The following is a 20,159-nucleotide window of genomic DNA, read 5'->3' as shown; positions in this document are numbered from 1 at the left end:
GTTTCATTGCTTTAGTTCAATATAGAGAATAAGCCAGAATTATTTATTTCTACTGTACTGTGAAGGGGAATCCATACATCTTTCTCATTTTAATTGAAATTTACATCAAGTAAAATTTGATGTTCTATAATTTTTTATTACAACATGCTGCAATATGAAGAGACATCATACCATATTTATTTTTTTTATTGACATTTGTTCCATGTGAAATAACAAGCTCAGCTGTTTCTTTGTTATAATTACATGCCGCATTATGAAGAGCTATATTTTCACATTCACTTTTTTCATTTAAATTTGCACCCTGTGAAAGGAAATATTCAAAACAAGATTGAATGCCAAACATCATTAATTTCTTGTTATGATCAAACAAGAATGTAACATGATTAAATAATCAATTTCATTATTGTTCTGGCTCATCAAGAATGAAACAAGGTCAATATCATGCAAAATAATTGCATGTTCCATGTGTTCTTTATCTGGTTTTTTAATTTTCAAACATTCCCTCATTATCTCGTTTTCTTCTTGAAAACAAAAATTCTAGGCATCATGTAGTTATTCTTGAGTTAAATTTCAATATTAATAACTTGAAATAATCAACAGATCCGCACAATCAAAATAATTCAAGTAATGAATATCCTTCTATAGAATATGCGAATGAACATCTATCAAATATTCCACATATTGATCATATTTTTAATAATCTGAAAGTCATATATTTGTCTTTTGTTAGAATTTCAAAATTAATGTTTCATTAAATGAAATAACCCTAAAAACAGAACAGATCATTCTTTTTGTTATCCATAACATTTTAAATAGAGTTAAATCTTTAATAACTTGCCATTTCTTTGATGAAATTTCAATTTTTCCATTGCAAATACCACAACTAAATTTGATACATTCTGTATACTGTATATTTAATACAAAATTACAATGAATTTGGTAATTATTCGGTGGAAATCAAGACGATTATTGTAAACTCAATTTTTTTTATTGAAGACAAAGATGACTCTCAGTGATGGCGCTAAAGAAACAATATTTTTATCAGCGTGGACGATCAAAGATTGGTATAGCGATGAAAGGACGGTTACCTTTGTCCAAGATCGCACAACCTACAAAAAAAGCTGGAATTTTACATTTTCGATGATCCGTCCAGAGAATCATTCAAGCAATGTAACACTCAGAGTCCACAGTTGGAAAAAATTCGAAGCCCTTCGCCATTTAGAATTTAATTTTACTTTTCGAGACCCATCAATCAATAAATCTCCAATTCCTGGCTACCAAAACATAACAATGTACCAAGATGTTAACAAAGACAACACCTTTGATTTGTGCTTTAAAAATTTGCATTGGGATACAGATTTGGGCTATAATACTTTTGAATTATTAGTCATCATCAAAAATATCAAAAAACCACCGCATATACTAGAAGACCCGAAAATACTATATCGAGGCATTGAAAATTTATCAAATCATTGCTATATCAACGTTAATATTCAAATGTTATTTCATATTCCCGCTTTCCGAAAGATTATTTACTCTATCGACTCCTACTTAAACATGGGCGATGATCAGTCGAAAGCCCTGCTACTAGCATTACGAAAAACCTTCATTCTTCTCGAAGAAAAAAAAGAAAATACAAGAAAAGACGAAAAAATGACAAATGCCATACAAATTGACGAGTTACTTAATGCGCTTTCATTGGTAAATGCCACGCAGATAGAAATGAATGATTCCCATTGGTTTTTAGACAGAATTTTCTCAACATTAAATGATAATTCCGCAAAATCAGAAATAAGCAATATCTTTGGTTTCGAACAGCTCAGCAACATCAAGAAAGATGGTGAGAGCATTGTTAGGCTCGAAAGATGCTTAACTTGGCCGATTTCCATAAATCAAAATTTATCTTTCGAAGAAAACATCAAAAACGATCGAAGTGAAATAATTACAGAAACAGGGGTATCGAAACAATACAAATTTAAGACTTTACCGAAAATTTTGATAATTTCAACGTCATATATTCAATCAAACAGCGAACAATCAGTACATGACTTACCTACAACACTTAGTCTATCGAAATACGTATCAGAAGAACAGACTTGTGCTGAATATGAGCTATATTGTATTATTTGGTACCACGGAAACAGCCAGAGTGGCCATTTCTATTCATGTCTTCGACCTAATGTAACAGACAAAGATTTCTACTTGTTCAACGATGCCAGAGTAACGAAATACAATATTCAGAACATAAATAAAGAATACGCGCATCCTCATGTTCTAGCGTTTGTCAGGAAGGATAGCATTGACGAGATGTCCGTAATTCCTACGATGCCGGACAAATCCGACGCTCCTGTCTGTCCGAAAGAAATTACAGAGCAAAAATTAGTTTTCGAAGTCAGAACAACCGGTAACTTAGCTAATAGTATTGATAATGGATTCATTGGCTTCAAACCGAGTAATGCGACTGATAGATTTTCTGTAGAGTTATCGACCAAAGATACTTTTTCAAAACTTTACGAAGCCGTCAAAACCGAATGTGAAAATTATTTGGATAAAAATTCAGATAATTTCAGATTATGGATACGCAATAAAAAGAGCTTATTAGGAACAATAATTCCTAATGATCCGAAACGAATGTTGTACGAATTGAATGATAAGATTTTATTCCTCGACCAGATAGATTACAACGAGCCATTTGATATCAGGAAGTCTCAGGCTCGTGTATTCCTTGTATATTTCGATCCTGCGAAGACGAAATTCACTTATATCTTAATGAGAACGATGTCCAACGATGAACCGATCTCTGGTATCATGTCATCGACCATCAAACTGCTGCAAAGCAAATTAGAAGACACAAGGTCGCTAACTCCAAAAGATTTTAACGTATATGTTGATAAATTCGACAAAAGTCCTCCAACGTTAGTTTCCGATGTAAACAGTAACAACAACTTCAAACATGGAACATTCCTCATCTTTGTTCCTAAGAATGCTAAGACTCTTGTCGTAGATCCTCCGAATTCCACCGTCAGAACATTGGAAGAATACTATCCCGAGAACAGAATAATGACCCTTGAGAGGTATTACATCACTCACTACTACTCATGGGACTTCAAAGTATTCAGATTCGGACCAATTGACCAGAAGCCATTTTTCATAAAAGTGGCATCGACTTTGAATTATGCGAAATTCGCGGAATTCTTAGCCAAATGCTGCGACCTTGACTACGATAAGGATCAGGATGATCTCCTCGTATTCCCTGTTGTATATGAGCACTCTCCGAAGACAAGACCAATAATTAACCAACAATGGGCAAATATTTGGGACCCTTATATGACAAATCTTGCTTTACATGCGCTCATCAAGAAATATACAACAATATACTTCGAAATATTCAAAGGATATCGAGGGAAACTGTTTAATAACAAATATAATTACGGATTAATCAGAGTTTCCATTTCAAAGGACGGTATACACGTCAACGAACTCTTACAATGCATTGTTGATGCTCCTTATACACCCCGTGATGTTCTAAAAGCCCTAAAAAGGGAAGATCTCGGTTTTGATTACAGAATCAGAAAAATTGATGGTGGTTCATCATGGACACTTGTCGATATCGACACCTCCTGTGATGATAAACACTGCCACTATCGATTTGAACTCAAACCAAAAGAAGATATCATGGAAATCACAGTTTGCACAGGAACAGTCAATTCATCGAACGGACACTTCAGCTTCTTTGGCGAACCATTCTTACTTCCAGTAGAAGAAGGCCAAACTTTCATTGATTTCGCTGATCCCAAGAAATTCCCTGAAGGCGTTACTTCATGCAAGGAATACGACATCTACTGCTTGGACGAGAAGTACGAACCATGTGGAAACTACAAAACACTGAAAATGGTCGACGCAGTAAAGAATAACATGAAAGTCGCTGTAATTCCACTCACATTGTCTCCATATCTTGAAAGAGAGAAAGAATTCGAGTTACGCGGATGATTTTTTATTTAATTTTTATTGTTTTTTATTTTATATTGTTTGAATTTTTAATTTTCTTTATTTAAATTCTTTTTTGTTTATTTGTTAACTCATTATTCTTTTATTGGTTACTAACTATAACTACAAAACATCATTTTTTTTGCAAAACTTACATATTTGGATTTTTATTTTATTGATCCTCGAAATATCAGTAGCTAAGGGATTGATTTTGAGATCAAAATCATGAAAGAAAGTTACAAAATTGGTCCAATGCTTTGTTTTATTTAAGAACTTTTTAATATTAAACTCATTTTCCTTCATAAAGTCTCTTATTTAAATTTTTGAGGCATCAAAAAGATTAGGAGACTTCACGTAGGAAAATGAGTTGGTTTTGGCCTAATGTTTATTACATATTTTCCAAATTTGTTCACCATGTTAAACAAGAAGATTGGTTATATCTTTACGATTCATATAATCGAAGAAATCTCTTTATCAGATGAAATAAGAAGTTCGATAATTTCTTTATATTTATATTTTGCTGCAATATGAAGAGCGGTATATCCACTGCAATACTTTTCATTGTTATTCGGCACCATGTGAAATAAGAATGAAGAAGGCACATAAATAACAATATGTGACTAAGATATGTAAATTGACACATCAACATTAATGCATGCGACTTTTTTCGCCGATAGCTATTGTTTGGTCAGATAATTGAAATTTGACGTAGTTGGATCAGATTTAATAAGGCAAAGGGGTTTCTCCCCTTGGACATGAATTAACTGCCATTTTTGTATAAGTGTGATCGAACATGATATGGAATTCATAAATGTTTTATTATGAGTGTACTTTTAGCTCTTCTTTATACTAATATTGCTCAAACTAGTTATTCAGAAGATGGAAAAATACTCACATATGTTACAGATTCATCACCATATCTCAGAATATCAGCTAAATGCGAGATTATACAAGATTACTGTTTTAAACAACTAAATTCATTAATCTCATTTTCATTTGAGTATAATCCTAACCTAATAACAATTGGCTACCAAAGTTTTTATGAATGTATGAATCTATCTTCTATTAATTTATCACCTTGCACAAGACTTATAAAAATATCTGGTTATGCATTTTATGGTTGTGAAAATGTTTCTGAAATACTTTTACCAAAAGGACTTGTAACAATAGAACATAATGTATTTTCAAGTAACAAATTATTAACAACTATTATAATACCAGCATCTTTAGAAAAATTAGGTGGAAGTACTTTTAATGTCTGTCTGAAACTTGCAAATGTTATTATCGAAGAAGGTTCAAAATTGACTTCATTAGAAAGTGCAGTATTTTGGGGTATTAATATTACTTCGTTCCAAATTCCAGAAAAAGTCACCAAAGTTAATGGAATTGCATTAGATGATAAAATAGGTAATCTAACAATTCATCCAAATAACGCACACTTAAAATTAGAAAATGGTATGATTTTATCAGCAGATAAAAGTATTTTATTCTATGTTTGTGACAAGACTTCAGAAATATTTACTATTCCAAATTATGTTTCAATATTAGGGGATAGTTGCTTATATGGCTCTAATATTGCATCAATATCTTTTCCAAGCTCTGTTACTACAATTGGAAGTAATTGCTTTTCAAATTCAAAACTCATTACAATTACAATTCCGAAAAATATAAAGAGAATCGAAGCATGTGCTTTCTTTTCATGTGATTATTTGATAAATGTCAAATTTTCAGAGCCTCTTGATTACATTGGTGGCCAGGCATTTGATTATTGCAAAAAACTCGAACTCTTTATTTTTCCAGATTCTCCAATGATTGTTAATGCTATTTTCATTACGATGAACTCGTTAAAAGCAAGTATGTCATTCACATGCAAATGCTTTTTTGCTTATTATGCAATTAAAAGAAATACAAATGTATCAGTTTCATATCTGGGTCAATCAAATCTTATTATGGATACAAATGCGCTGGTTATGGATTCTGAACAGACATATATCTATGAATTTTGGGGATGTAATTTCAAATCATTAGTAATACCTAAATCAGTAACAAAAATCAAAACAAAAGCATTCGAAAATTCAGATATTCCTTATATAAATTTAACTACTGATTCATTGCTCAATGAAATTGAAAATTATGCATTTAGAAATTGTTCAAAACTAGTTTTATTAAATTTTTCATCTAATAGACTGAAAACAATAGGTATAGAATCATTTAAAGATTGCATAAGTTTGACATCTGTGAGTTTTGCTTCACCAAATTTAGTTGTCAAGAAAAATGCATTTGAGAATTGTAAAAGTTTAGTAGATTTGAACAGTATATCAGATATACCTGATTATCTATTTAGAGGATGTCAAAGTTTGAGAAATATCAATATTCTAGATAATTCAATTTTTATTGGATATAAATCATTTGAGAATTGTTATTCATTAGAGAGTATAAGAATTCCATCATCTATTAGAACTATCTCTGAATATTCATTCATGAACTGCAATCGTCTTAGTTCAATCAAGATTTCCGAAATAAATAATTTAGAGAAAATATCGAACAATTCATTTTCAGGGTGCAGTTCGCTTCAAAGCATAAGTAATTTTGAGTCAGCTAAATATAAATGCATTGATAATACTCTTTATTATAAAAATGAAACCGGAGAATATCTCATGTATCATGCAATCAATTCGTTAGATCGAACTCTTTTTATCAACTGCAAAGTTATATGCAGTTACTCTTTCAACAAATGCAACAACATAAATAACATCAGCATTACTTCAGATAGTGTTTCATTGATAGAAAAATATGCATTCAACAACTGCAAAAACCTTAACTATATTAATTTTCCTAATTCAGTTGAAACTGTTGAATCATTTGCATTCAATGAATGTCCATCTATTCGCTGTCCTCTTATTATTGAGAATAAATCTGTTGAATATATTAAAATGATAATCGAATCAGGAATTTCTCCAAGGCTTCTGGTTAAATGCCATGTTGTTCATGGATCTAACAAACTTAATGCACTTAGAAGTATATGTAATACTTCAGCCAGGCTTTTTTGGAAACATATGGGTAAATAAAAACTTTTATATTATAATGCTATGGTTGCTTCAGTTTCTTTTGATGAACCATTAACTTTCCTTCTGATAAATTAAATACTTTAGGATTTGAAATATGAAGTATATGCAAAGGATTTTGATAGATGGTATGTCGATGAAGAGTTTTATGATATGAAAACAGCAAAAGAACTTAGTAATATCTTTGACTTTTGTAATTTTTCAATAAAACAATTTATATATGAATTCACTAATATAAGCAAGAGATTTAAGAGTTCAGAAGTATTTAGTATATTACAACATGCTAAAATTCGAAATTTCGAAGATGAAAATTCAGCTTTTGGTGTGATTGATGTTATTTCAATACTGTTCAATAACAGTGCTATAACAGATGCAGCATCATATATCAAAAAACAAAAAACAAAACAGGGAAAATATATCAAATATTTATTGACATGTGTAAATAGTCAAGAAGATATATCTAAAGCAATTGAAGATGGAGATTATAAGACAATAAAATTTGCAGTAGTCAACGGCTATGGATATGAGGTTTCGAAGGCAAATTCTATAAAATTTTATGATTATAATTTTGTCAAAGATGATGCATATTTTGAAAGTATTTACACTCGTTATAGTTTAGATAGTATTAGATTTTTGATAACTCGCGATAGTAACGATATAAATCTTGTAGAACGTTTTGATAGATCAAATCTTCATTATGCAGCATTAAATAATGATGTTGAAGTTATAAAATATTTTTTTTCTCTTAACAAGATTGATATAAATGCAAGAAACATATACAATATAACTGTTCTTCATTATGCAGCATTAAATAGTGGTGTTGAAATTGTTAAATGTTGATGCTCACTCCCAGGAATAGACATTAATGTAAAGGATAAAGAAAATAAGACACCGCTTCATTATGCAGCTCTCACTAATATTGAAGTTATCGGATATCTTTGCTCCCTTCCAAATATTGATACTGAAGCTAAAGACAAAGATGGAAATATTGCAATTATGTATGCAGCTCTAAATGATTATTCTGAAGCAATTAAATGTTTTAGTAATATGAATTAAAAAAATTCTGTAGAAATAAACTTCCCAACTATTAATCACTTATTTCTGATTTCTAAAATTTGAGACAATTCTATGAGTTGTTCTCAAAACATCCCATAAATTTTAAGCTTTACAAAAGTGTCTTATTATAATTCAATTAATTGAAACGTTTACGAGATCTAAGACACTCTCTTCACTTTCATATGAGCTCACCAGATTACGAATCTTATGCCAAAGAAATTGAGAAATGGTATGATAGCGAAGATTTTTATGTAAATAAAACAGCATCAGAGCTTTGCAATATCTTCGATTTATGCAGATTTTCATCAAGACAATTTATTGGGGCATTTACAATTATCAGCAAGAAGTTTCAATATTCCGAAGTCTCAACCATTTCACAACATGCTAAAATAAGTCATTTTGAAAACTTTGAAGATGCTTTTGAAATTTTGTATTTCATTTCAAAAATTTTAAATACAAAAGTTATAACTGATGCAGCGATTTCCTTAAAGAATCAAAAACCGAAAATGGGTAAAAATATAAAATATTTATTGAAAACGGATAAGAATAACTCTGATAAAATTTTCTTGATAATTGAAAAAGCAAGTGAAGAAGGAGATATTGATTCAATTAAATTTGCATACAATAACGGATATTTCCATGCAACTGGGTTAGGAACACATGTAATACTTCTACGTGCGATTGAATTGGACAATTTTAAAATGTTCAAAAATATTGCATTATGTTCAAATGTATGGGCAACTAACAGCCCTCAATCTATTATCTGTATTTGCAAACAAGTAAATTCGGCATGCCAAGAACAATCTAGAAATAGACTATTAAATGGTTCCCCATTCTTTCGTACTGTAATTTCAAAAATTTATGATCCATTTGCTAAAAATAGGCTTCTTTATGCAGCTCTAAATACTAATGTTGAAGTAATTAAATTGCTTGGTACTTCCAATGATTTTAATCAAAGAGATGATTTTGGTGCATCGGCCCTTCATTATGCAGCATTAAATACTAATGTCGAAGTTATCAAATTCATTGTTTCTCTTCAAAAAATTAATATCAATGCATTAGATAACAAAAATAAAACCCCACTTCATTATGCAGCTCATATTAAAAACATTGATGTTTTCAATTATCTTTATTCTCTTCCAAATATAAATACGGAAGCATATGATGAAAAAGGAAAAACAGCAATTCAATATGCAGCTGAAAATGATATTATAGATCAATTGAATATCAAAACTTGAAGAAATACATTTGTGAATCTTTAAAAACATTTTTTTTGATATATGAGAATTCGATAAATAAATTGCATCAATATCTACCGTTGAATTTTTTAAAATTATTATCAATGAAAGAATTGAAGATGTTTGATGGTCGTCATTAGCAGAACCTAAATGTATAACAAAAATCAAAGAAAGAGCATTCGAAAATTGAGATTTTTTATTTAGAATACTGAAAATTTAAATCAATGAATTAAGCCATTAAGTTTTTTGTAAATTAAAAGATAAATATAAAATAAATATTTTTGTTTTGTTTTTTTTTTTAATGAAAGTGTAATAGTTAGCATATTTATAATAAGTTCAGCAGCATCCCTTCTTCTTCTCTTCTGGGCTCTTTGTAGCAGTGATGGAAACACCTTGTCTTGGAGTTTCCTGGACATTGGCCTTCTCTTCGGCTGCAACATTCTGCTTGTTAAGCTTATTAACGATCTCGCAAATGAGAGTTTGGAATGCTTCATTAACATTTGTTGCTTCACGAGCAGATGTTTCAATGAAAAGTAAGTTTTGGGCCTTAGCAAACTCTAAAGCATTGGCTGATGTAACTGCGCGCTGCTCTGATAAGTCGCATTTGTTTCCAACTAACATAACAATGATTTTTTCGTCTGCATTCTCACGCAATTCCTTAAGCCACTTCTCAAGCGAGTTGAATGTAAGGGAGGCTGTGATATCATACAATAAGAGAGCGCCGATTGCACCACGATAATAAGCAGAAGTGATTGCGCGATAGCGCTCCTGACCAGCAGTATCCCAAATCTGGGCTTTAATTGTCTTGCCTTCAATTTGCATTGTCTTTGAAGCGAACTCGACGCCGATTGTTGACTTTGATTCAGGATTGAATTGATCACGAGTGAATCTGGCGAGAAGATTTGTCTTACCAACACCAGAATCACCAATGAGGACAATCTTAAGAAGATAGTCTGGCTCTGTTGTATCCATTTATGAATTAGATTTATAGAAAAAAACCGTCGAATTGAATTTTATTTTTATTTTCCCGTTCAATTTCTATCGGTTGTTTTGATAGTTTTACATTAGTCAGATGATTTTGAAGGGAAAATCATACTCAGTTAACTTTTACAAGCGGGTCAAAAAAAAAAAAAAAAAAAAGGAGTGGGGCTTCCAGGGGCTGCGCCCCTTCTAGCCCTGAAGATGTTTAAAAAAAGTTGGAATTGAGGTAAAATTAGATGTTTAGTTTCATGGAACTTGACTGTCCATTGCATCTGCCATTTGTTGGTCGTCTTCTGATGGTGTTCTTGAATTTTATTCTTCTTCGGGTACAAATTCGTCATCATCAGGTGAGTCTTGTGGTTCATCTTCTTGAGTAGAGTCTTCTTCTTCAACATCAAAGTCATCTGGTGTATCGAACTGAATGTATGAAAGCCAAATGTTGTATGTGTTTTCCAATTGGCTTTCAAACTTGAGATACATTCCATGCATGAGTGTTATTTCAGTTTCAACGTAGAGTTGCTGACGTGGCTTGAAGACATGCATGAGAATTGGTCCTCCAAATTCGTCCTTGAAAAACTTGCAGTAGCAAACATAAACTGAGATAGAGTCTCCTTCTTCAATGTCTTCTGCTTGGTTAACGAAATGAATAGCAATTTTGCGTACTTGAATTGTGTTGTTGTCTGAGTAAAATAATGGTTTGAACTTGGGGTTGAGTGAGCTAAGACATTGCCATTTTGCTGTTTCTTGTCCGTACTCACGTTCTTCTTCGTCATCCTGATATCCGTAACTCTTTAATTTGAATTCGACCCAAAACTGTTCGACTTGTTTTGCAGCTTTGGGTGGAAGACTTTCAATAAGCTGACATATAGTTCTGTCAACCATTATCTTTGTTATTGTTGGAAAATAGTTGACAATTGTGTCACCTAATTCGAATGGGTCAGGTGTTTCTTTTTGTAGTTTGGTAAAGTCTGCAAGAACTTTGTTGAGTTGTTCACAATATTCTTTGTTAAAAGTTGCAGGAACTCTTTCTTCTGGCTTTGAATTGAAGTATTCTTCAGACAATCTGAGTAGTATTTTGCGTAGTTCAGCGTTGCTGTGGTTCTTTGTAATACGGAGCTCGTTTGGTATTGTTTTTGGTAGTGAAAGTGGCTTTGGATTGAGCGAATTGTCTGTTCTGCTTGGAGAATGTGTAGATGCTGCAGTTTGATATTGAGGCTCTAAACCTGTGGGTGCTGAAAGTTTGCAAGCAATTTCTTCAGGTGAATTTGGAGCGAACACGCTAGCGAATGCCATTAGACAAAAATAAACTGTTTTTTTCGGACTACTCATAGAAAAGTTTAAAATAAACCGTTTTCGTCAACGGTAACCCCCTCTATTTTTTTATTTTATTTAATAGTTACCGTTGGCAAACCGTTCCATCTCAAATATTGAATGAACTATAAACGTTTTTTGTTTTCTATATATACTTTTTTGTCCAACGGTAAAACTTTTTACACAACGGTTTTTGAGAGTCGTCGCCGTTGACTTTTTTGTAGAGCACTCAAAATAGTATAACTTTGTCCGGACAAGTAAGGGTCTATCGTCGCTACAGGAAAAGTTACAGGCGTTCCAAGGAAGTATACTTTGAGAAGCCTTTCCCCTTATAGAATGAGATAGGACGGTTATTTTACAAAACTGACAACACTTTGACCGAGTAGTTTTTTGTGCTGAACAAAAGTGTCATATAAACATCTGTCAAAAACCGCTTTTTAACTTCACTTAAAATGCCACGTAAGCTACGTAAGAATATACGTAAGAGGAAGAGAGCATTGAAACATCCAATAGTAAAACTGACACCACAACAACAGTTGCAACAACAAATGCTGAATGACCCCACTATGTTGCAACAAATGTCAAGCAATCCTATGCTTTTAAACCGAGTTTTGGTGCACAGAGTGGAGGTTTAAGAGCGGCACTTTTAGCGAAAATGGCAGGCTATGGTGGAGCTGCAGACGGAACAGCTATAACCCTCAAAGTCAAATGAATTTGAGTTCACTCAAAAATCAAATAACAGATGTCAAAAAGTCAAACATAGACATACAGAAACAAATAAGTGAAAACGAAAAGAAACTAGAATATGACAGACACACAAAGAAACTCAATGAGTTAAACGTAGAGAAAAAGAAGAAAGAAGAACAACTGAAAGAACTAAGTACAGAGGAATATGCGAAAAAAGTGTCAGAAAAAGCAGCAGAAGTAGCAAAAATGGAACAAGATGTCATAAATTTGAAAAACCATACTACTCAATATAAAGTACTGAAAGATGAAGAATAAAACAAAAAGCCCTGAAGACATATATGGATAGCGATGAGTATAAAAAAGAAGTTGAAGCAAATGTAAAGGCAGAAAAACTTTTACAGTTGCAAAACCAAACCGTACAGTATGAAAACTTAGCACAAGAAAGTAAAAATAACGACGCAGCTGCAAAAGGCAATGAAAAGCGCAGAATATATAAAAGCTAACAATGACTGGTTAGATGCCCAAGCCAACGCTAAAGCAGCCCAACTTATAGGGTCAATAAGGACAAAAATACAAGCGGATGAAGACAGTTCAAATGAAGCTTTAACAATGCTGACTTTAAGAACGCCTTCGAAGCTCTTCATAGTAAGGTGAAACAAGTGAACGACTTCTCATCTGGAAAGAAACTGAAGTCTGAAGGTTTCGACAAAGAGTTAAAAGAAGTAGCACAAAATATGACGAAAATAACAGATGCAGCAACGAGACAGGCAGTTCAAAGTGCCTATGACGCCGTTAGAGCAACTGTTGTGAAAAGTCAAGAAAAAGAGTTACAACAGACCAAAACAGACCTAGTAAATGCTTTCTTAAAACGAAAAGTCAGGTAGGACATTACGCTGCAGATGGAACATATGTGCCAGCTGGTGGAACTTATATACCACCAAACCCTCCAAGAGAAGCACCTGCACCAGGACTACCTAAAACATTTACATCGTCACATGGACACAGACACAGGCATGCACCAAAACCAACACAACAACCAACAGTTCAAAACCCTGCACAACAACACCAAACCAGCACAACACAGTTCAAAACCCTGCACAACAACCAACAGTTCAAAACCAGCACAACCAACAGTTCAAAACACTGCACAACAACAACCACAAACAGAGCAAGGACATAAAAGAAGTAGAGAACAAGGAAACCAAGAATTCTTAAAAATGCTTAAAGAAGAGTGTGGTTTCCCAGATACTGTTGACTTTAGTGACAGATATAAAGAAGCTATTGAAAGTTCAAGGATGGAAATACTGACCCGAACCTATTTAGCTTTATGGCTCAGCACCAAAACGGATATAATCTCAAACCTGGAAAATACAAGCTCGCTAAGGGATATGATTTAATAGCATATCATCCAAATGACATGGATGAATTTACTCCGAGATATTTGATGTCAGAGCTAAATGACAATTCAACTTTCGTCATGAAACGCGTAAAAAATAGAGACGGAACGAAAGAACAAAAGCTTATGAATGCGGATGACGTAGATAGGGAAATTGTTGAAAACGGTCTCGGAATATATGAAATGCCAGCAGATGAGGTACAAGAAACTCCACAGGAAGAAGTTCAGATACAACCAGACATGGAAGAAATAGTTCAGCAACAACAGCTAGAAGAGCCTGAAGGAAACGAACAAGTCACTCCTTTGGAAACTAACTTCACAGAACTAGATGAAGATTTGGAACAGCCGAAAAATCTTGACCCTCAACAAGAGTATGCGGAGAATATGGAATATTTCCAAGAGTCTAAAAAAATTCGGCTGACATAGTAGAAGAATATCGAAAAATGTTTGCCGACATACAAAAGACTCCAACACAGATGAAAATATTCAGCATAGAATGGAAGAACTGAAAAAAATGTACACAAATACAACAACCCTTTTTACTTACGAGCATTTAACGTTCAATCTTCGGATGAACTCGGTGAAAATAAAAGGTTAAATTTCAAGAAAACATATAGAAATGAAACATTGTTTAAAGTTCATTCAGAACCTAACCAAGATGGAAACAAACCTACTTTTGTTTCTGCAGACGATGGAACTACAATGAGATGGGGTCATAAAGCTAATCCGGATAGGTGGTTCATAAACTTACAACCACAATTCCAAGAAGTTGTAGACGCAATGGAAGTCAATGGTGAACCAGATATAGCTGGTATTTTAAGCGCGGCTTTAATGCCATTGAAAGATATGAAACATGCAGATATTTTGGACCAGTATGAAATGAACATGGCTGATGGAAATATAACACCTGACGTTCTAGAACATTTATCTCAAAGAACTACACAGAACCATAGAGATGGTATATTTGGTGAAGAGTTTAGAAAGAAAGTTAGGGAGAGAAGGAAGAGAACCTATTGTACATGACCTTGCAAACGAAAGTTTACAAAATGTCATAAAAACTTACTTTGCAGACAATGAACCGAGAAGGGATGAATATTTAAGAAAACTCAAATGGACAGTACCAAATGAAATGTTAGTATTGAAAAACATGTTCCTTGACAAAATAAAACCAACTACAGAAATAAACGACGCAAGACTGAAAGATTGGGTAAAAGCTTTCCCATTCACAAAAGATATAGTTGGTAACATGGAAAGAAAACCAGAATGGCTACAAAAACATATATTTGGAAACGAGCTTATTCCATATGGACAGGCACTGTTTGAAGAGCTTGAACCGGAAACTCAGGAAAGAGTCATGCAAACAATACGCGAAGACTCAAATACAGACTATGACAAACTCTTTCTAGGATATAGGTTACCTGAGATGGGCGACCAGAGCCAAAAGGCAAAAAGGACATGGGAAATTTGCAACATACTAGATGAACATAATGCAAAGATGCAACAACTTCAAGCAGAGGGCAATGAAGGAAAAAGAAGAGTTAAAAACTCAGTCAGGAAGAAAGTAAAGCTTGGTCCACGTGGGTTCTATTATGACATATAAATCCAACTATTCTATATTTTTACTCATATGAAATGTACGCCGCTCAGAATATAACGCCAACAGTTTTGGATGCTATGAATGGAAATGTTTCCGAATGGTATAACGAATGCGACAATGCCATTAGAAGGTCAGAAATAGTTCCTGGAACTTACGAATATACAACTGCTGTTTCTTATGGAAACGTAGGTGAGTTTGGAGAAGGTTCTTCAACAACAGTAGATATTGCTTGCGACAGGTTTCATATAATTTCTATTGACAACTCTTCTTATACGTGGAACAAGACATTGAAATAAAACCTTCTGCCAAGTTGTCTGACAAGAAAGGTTGCAATGGAATTTTCTATGTCGGATACCAATATGCTCCAGAAGTTTTCATGGGATATAAGATATATTCTAACTCTGACTTAGTTCAAACAGTAACATGGGCAAACTATGAATGGTTCGCTTTGAGAAACTCAGTACAACCACAAGCTAGAGAACAAACAGACCAGTATGCAACTATTGAGAAAATAAGAAGACTTGACCCTAACGTTCCAGGAGTTTATGTTAACCTTTCTGGACAATGCAGAAACCAAAGTAAAACTGAAACTTAGAGTTCCTTTGTCATCTTTCCTCATCTTCAGGTTTTTAAGATACTTGCCAAACTGGGCAGGAAAAATTTCTATCGAACTTACTCCAAGCAAAAATAACTTAGTCATTGCACCAACACAAGACCCATTCACTCTTACAGTAAAGGGAGCAAATCAAGTCATTCGCCGACTTTTGCAAAGACAAAGTTGACTTAGACTTTGGTTTCTCAAACCTCAACACTGAAGTAAACTATATTTCAATGCTGCTGGAACTGCTTGGGACCCAGTTAAGTTCACATGCGAAAAATTTGAATGCAAGAGAATAGAAAGCAGACTTGCAGTCTATATGTTGGACCCAGATATTTCAAATGCTTTAGCTGCCAAATATATTGCAGTTCCACTTATGTTCCCTATACACCAAATATCTGTCAAAGACTTTGCAGGTGAAGTTGGAAACCAAAGTGCTGACCCAGGTGCAAGAACAGATATTGCTTTAACAACTGCAATGAAACATGCAGATACTATGTTTGTACTGTTCAGACGAACTATAAATGACTATTCTTGTTTCTACAACCCTGGTATTAAATATCATATAAACATAGATGGCAAATATTATCCAAGAGAAGAATATTCTACAGTTGAGGATATGAGGTCATACAACTTGACATTAGATGCTATGAACTTTAACAACAACTTCACAACAACCATTAACCCTGAAATGCAAAGTTCTATTATGCCATATGTGAAAGTATGGACTCATACAGGAGGTCAAAAAACTCAATATACAAATGGAGACCGTTCAAACTTTTGGCTTGGCATTCCATTTGCTGACTCAGAAGACTTTATGGGTGGTATTTCAACTGTTGGTACAGTTCAAATACAATATACTGGTGACAGAGACGGTCCAGATGAATTGAAAGCAAAGAAGTTTACAAAACCAATAGCACTTTTCACGGAAGATGCTCTTTTGAAGATTCGTTCGATGAAACCTGCTGGGGCTCCTCAGATTGGCATAACGACAGCTTCCATCGAGCAGATTTTGGCAGCAGGTCAGTAAGTTGTTCTTGAACTGACTTCTCTCCGTCAAATATTGACAGTACGCCAGTTTTGACATAAATTGTATTATAAACTTACCTTTAGAAATATCGGTCAGTTTTGTTGTTATATTTTTGTCTGCTTCAAGAACTTTCACCATTTCAGTTATACCAACTTTCTTTGCTTTATGAAAATATTTTGGTTCAGCAAAGACTGCTATTCTATAACATTTTCCATTGTTTGTGTAAAGAACTATTCTGTCAATGATTGTATTGTTTGTGTGTGTAAACTTTGTTTGCTTCAATTCGAAGAGATACTCAAATACGTCCATCTTTTTATTCTAAGTAAAATGTCATTTCCGAAAAATAGAAGCGTAAGTGTTTCAAAAGGTTTAATGGCGGTGGCAGATGTGAAGTTAAATTCACCAACTCAAACAAACAGTCAAAGTGTTGTTGTCAATGTCAAAGAAAGAGATGTTGAAGTGGGGAAACCATACGAAGACGAAGATGGTATAACAATAGTTCCTGTAAAAGAACAACCAACATATCCTGAAGTTAGCAGAGACTTAAGTTCTGTTGCAGATATTCGAAACGACTACCAACAACTTAAAGACAAACTTAAAACTCAGGAGAAGATTTGTCAAGCTTTGGTATAATGTTAAACTTGGTCGAACACAACCCTGTAAAAGTGAACTCATATGTCATTGCACCTCATGAAGTTTTGAAAGAACTATTGAAACTTTTGACAGAGGCAGACGATATAAACATCAAAGAAATAGAACCCGACATTAGTTGCTGTGGTGTTTCATATAATGTCATTGACAAGATATACGTTATGAAAGGAGGTGAAACGTTGAACTTAAAATATAGTTTCCCAGACGTCATAAAAATATTTGACGACCACAACATTTCATTAAAATTTATTGCTAAGTAAATGGCAGAAGACATAGTGGTTTATACTATTACGACTAAAAACCCTGAGTCATATAATTCTATAACAACAAACTTACAAAGTCCTCAAGGACGATATTGTAAACTAACCTTAAACACAATGACGACTAAAGCCTGTTTTGCTCTTTTGACACCAGAAGACTTTTTGTTGTGAATGGTAAAAAATACTCTTTGAAGATACTTACTCAGATATACCACCAACAGGTTTTGTTGACTTATTTAATACTTTAAGGACGGATGTAACATGTGCTGCAACTAGAGCAGGTTTCATTATGTTTGGATGTCCGACTGAGTTTACTATAAACGATATGAGCTATAATACAAAACTTATATCTGGTTTTTACTACCAACAGTTTCCTATAACAGGAAAAGGTGTCATACAAGGTGTCTATGTTCCATTGACTTAAGCACACCATCTTATATATTGTTTCAAACTTAGGTTCAAAGTGCTATTCGAATGTCGACAGAAACTACTATGACCAAAAGATACTCATGCGTATAAACAACACTTTCTCTGCTGGTTTGCCTATTGTTCATTCGAATGCAGAGTTTTCAACTTAGTGAACTCAAACACTTTGCAAGTATAACGTTGACATTAGTTGACGCAAACTTTGTTCCTGTAAAACTTTTATGTCCTATGTATTTGTCAATGACGGCAGAAAGTTTCGAATTGGAAGATGCAACTGGTGAAAGTATTGTATTACAAGAACAACTTCAACAACAAATAGCTCAAGAACAACAAATGCAACAAATGCAACAACAAAGTCAAGAATAAAAAAAATATTTTTTTTATTTTTATAAAAATGTACAGAATAGATGTTTCAGATTTTTATGACTTCCAAGCATTCAGAAATATGTGTCCATTTCGAGACTATAACAAAGCAGTCGAGAATTTGAAACGTTTAGTCATTTATGTTGACTCTGCCCCAGAATGTTATGTCATGAAAGAATGGGATGTTGTCTTTAACAAACCAAGAGCAACAATAGTTTCAGAACAAGAATGTAGACAGAAACTTAAGAAAATAAAAGTCGTACAAGTTGGCATGAAGATGTTAGATGCTTGGGATATCTTATTGTCAAAGTTAGAAGATTTTTCAGTTCGTGGTATAAAGTTCTATACACCTTCTCCAAACTTCTATTCTATCTTCACTGGATATAAATACGAACAAGTAGAATGGAAAGAAAATATTATAGAAGCTTGGTTAGACCATGTCAAAGAAATTATATGCAATGGAAACGAAAGAGTCTATGAGTATATCTTATGTTGGTTTGCAAACATCTTACAACATCCAAGTGCTAAAAATGAAACTGCTCTCATTATAATTGGAAAACAAGGAACTGGTAAGAACACTTTCTTTACAGATATCTTTGCAAACTGTTAGAGGTATTCGAACCCGAATATGACAAACTTAGAAAACATCTGCGGTAAATTTAACTCTTCAATAGAGAATATGAAACTTATAGTATGTAACGAACTTCAAAGTATAGATACAACAAAAGTTTTAACTCAGATGCTTTGAAGAGTCTTATAACAGACAAAGTTGGAGTTGTTGAAAGAAAGTATAAAGACCAAAGAGTTTGTGAAAATGTTGCAAACTTCATTATGGTTTCAAACAATGCTGTTCCGATGAAGTTAGAAAGTTCTGACAGAAGATATGTAGTTGTCAGAACGTCAGATTCTCATATGCAAGATACAGAATATTTTGACGACTTAGCAGAAACTTTGACACCTACTTTTACAACCACTTGTTCTCATATTTCATGACATTAGATATTTCAAAGTTCAATCCAAGACAAATTCCACATACCGAAGAAGACAAACATTGTTAGAAGCAAACAAGAGTGTATATGAACTGTTTATAGATGAGACTAACTTTGAGTGTTTAGATGAAAGGTCATTGTACGATTCGTATAAACAATATTGTCAAGAGTATGGTTATATGGCAGCTTCTAAACGAACATTCTTGGCAAATGTCAAAAATCTTTTAGATGTTCAGAATGGTGTATATACAAAGAAAAATTTTTCTGAGTAAATTTTAAAAAAATATTTTTTTATCCGATAGAAAAGATGACGAAATTCATCTCAGTAACAAATATATGTCAGGTCAAAGAAGAACTAGACCCATTCGCTTATTTGAATGTTTACTTCTACCATTTTGAAAAGTCTACATTTGACAAAGTTTGGAACATCGAACCAGTTAAGTTTGCTATTGTGACTAAAAATGGTGCGAAATTTGAAGACTTAGACATAGAAGGTTTGTTAGCAGTCAAAGAAAATTTTGACA

The 20,159-nt window shown here is 33.3% G+C and overlaps 7 protein-coding genes and 3 pseudogenes across 10 annotated transcripts, besides 1 other annotated feature; 7 read left to right on the top strand and 3 right to left on the bottom strand.

The window, feature by feature from the left end:
* Window positions 1-124: 124 nt before the first annotated feature.
* On the bottom strand, window positions 125-343 carry TVAGG3_0674460 (Ankyrin repeat family; the record flags this gene model as incomplete). The annotated part of the gene is made up of 1 exon (XM_001303662.1): window positions 125-343. One exon carries the CDS (start codon window positions 341-343, stop codon window positions 125-127), a length of 219 nt encoding a protein of 72 aa, XP_001303663.1.
* A 654-nt stretch (window positions 344-997) lies between these two features.
* Window positions 998-4,078, top strand: TVAGG3_0674450 (ubiquitinyl hydrolase protein; the record flags this gene model as incomplete). Its single annotated transcript, XM_001303661.1, has 1 exon — window positions 1,141-3,990. One exon carries the CDS (start codon window positions 1,141-1,143, stop codon window positions 3,988-3,990), a length of 2,850 nt encoding a protein of 949 aa, XP_001303662.1.
* A 730-nt stretch (window positions 4,079-4,808) lies between these two features.
* On the top strand, window positions 4,809-7,055 carry TVAGG3_0674440 (surface antigen family; the record flags this gene model as incomplete). The annotated part of the gene is made up of 1 exon (XM_001303660.1): window positions 4,809-7,055. One exon carries the CDS (start codon window positions 4,809-4,811, stop codon window positions 7,053-7,055), a length of 2,247 nt encoding a protein of 748 aa, XP_001303661.1.
* A 150-nt stretch (window positions 7,056-7,205) lies between these two features.
* On the top strand, window positions 7,206-7,892 carry TVAGG3_0674430 (protein ubiquitination; the record flags this gene model as incomplete). The annotated part of the gene is made up of 1 exon (XM_001303659.1): window positions 7,206-7,892. One exon carries the CDS (start codon window positions 7,206-7,208, stop codon window positions 7,890-7,892), a length of 687 nt encoding a protein of 228 aa, XP_001303660.1.
* Window positions 7,893-8,290: 398 nt separating this feature from the next.
* Window positions 8,291-9,381, top strand: TVAGG3_0674420 (spectrin binding; the record flags this gene model as incomplete). Its single annotated transcript, XM_001303658.2, has 1 exon — window positions 8,291-9,346. One exon carries the CDS (start codon window positions 8,291-8,293, stop codon window positions 9,344-9,346), a length of 1,056 nt encoding a protein of 351 aa, XP_001303659.1.
* A 265-nt stretch (window positions 9,382-9,646) lies between these two features.
* On the bottom strand, window positions 9,647-10,335 carry TVAGG3_0674410 (small Rab GTPase Rab11b; the record flags this gene model as incomplete). The annotated part of the gene is made up of 1 exon (XM_001303657.2): window positions 9,683-10,318. The coding sequence occupies one exon, from the start codon at window positions 10,316-10,318 to the stop codon at window positions 9,683-9,685; it is 636 nt and encodes a 211-aa protein (XP_001303658.1).
* A 304-nt stretch (window positions 10,336-10,639) lies between these two features.
* On the bottom strand, window positions 10,640-11,620 carry TVAGG3_0674400 (uncharacterized protein; the record flags this gene model as incomplete). Its single annotated transcript, XM_051242525.1, has 1 exon — window positions 10,640-11,620. The coding sequence occupies one exon, from the start codon at window positions 11,618-11,620 to the stop codon at window positions 10,640-10,642; it is 981 nt and encodes a 326-aa protein (XP_051089112.1).
* A 1,439-nt stretch (window positions 11,621-13,059) lies between these two features.
* Window positions 13,060-14,013, top strand: TVAGG3_0674390 (annotated as a pseudogene). The gene has a single exon. A coding segment is annotated over exon 1 (954 nt).
* A 204-nt stretch (window positions 14,014-14,217) lies between these two features.
* Window positions 14,218-15,059, top strand: TVAGG3_0674380 (annotated as a pseudogene). The gene has a single exon. A coding segment is annotated over exon 1 (842 nt).
* Window positions 15,060-15,899: 840 nt separating this feature from the next.
* Window positions 15,900-20,159: part of a mobile genetic element that runs on past the window's edge.
* On the top strand, window positions 18,918-19,907 carry TVAGG3_0674370 (annotated as a pseudogene). The gene has a single exon. A coding segment is annotated over exon 1 (990 nt).

Source organism: Trichomonas vaginalis, chromosome III, assembly GCF_026262505.1.
Source record: "Trichomonas vaginalis G3 chromosome III, whole genome shotgun sequence".
In the NCBI taxonomy this organism is placed as follows: domain Eukaryota; phylum Parabasalia; order Trichomonadida; family Trichomonadidae; genus Trichomonas; species Trichomonas vaginalis.
The sequence above is the reverse complement of the archived record's forward strand: the minus strand, read 5'-3'. Positions and strand labels throughout refer to the sequence as shown.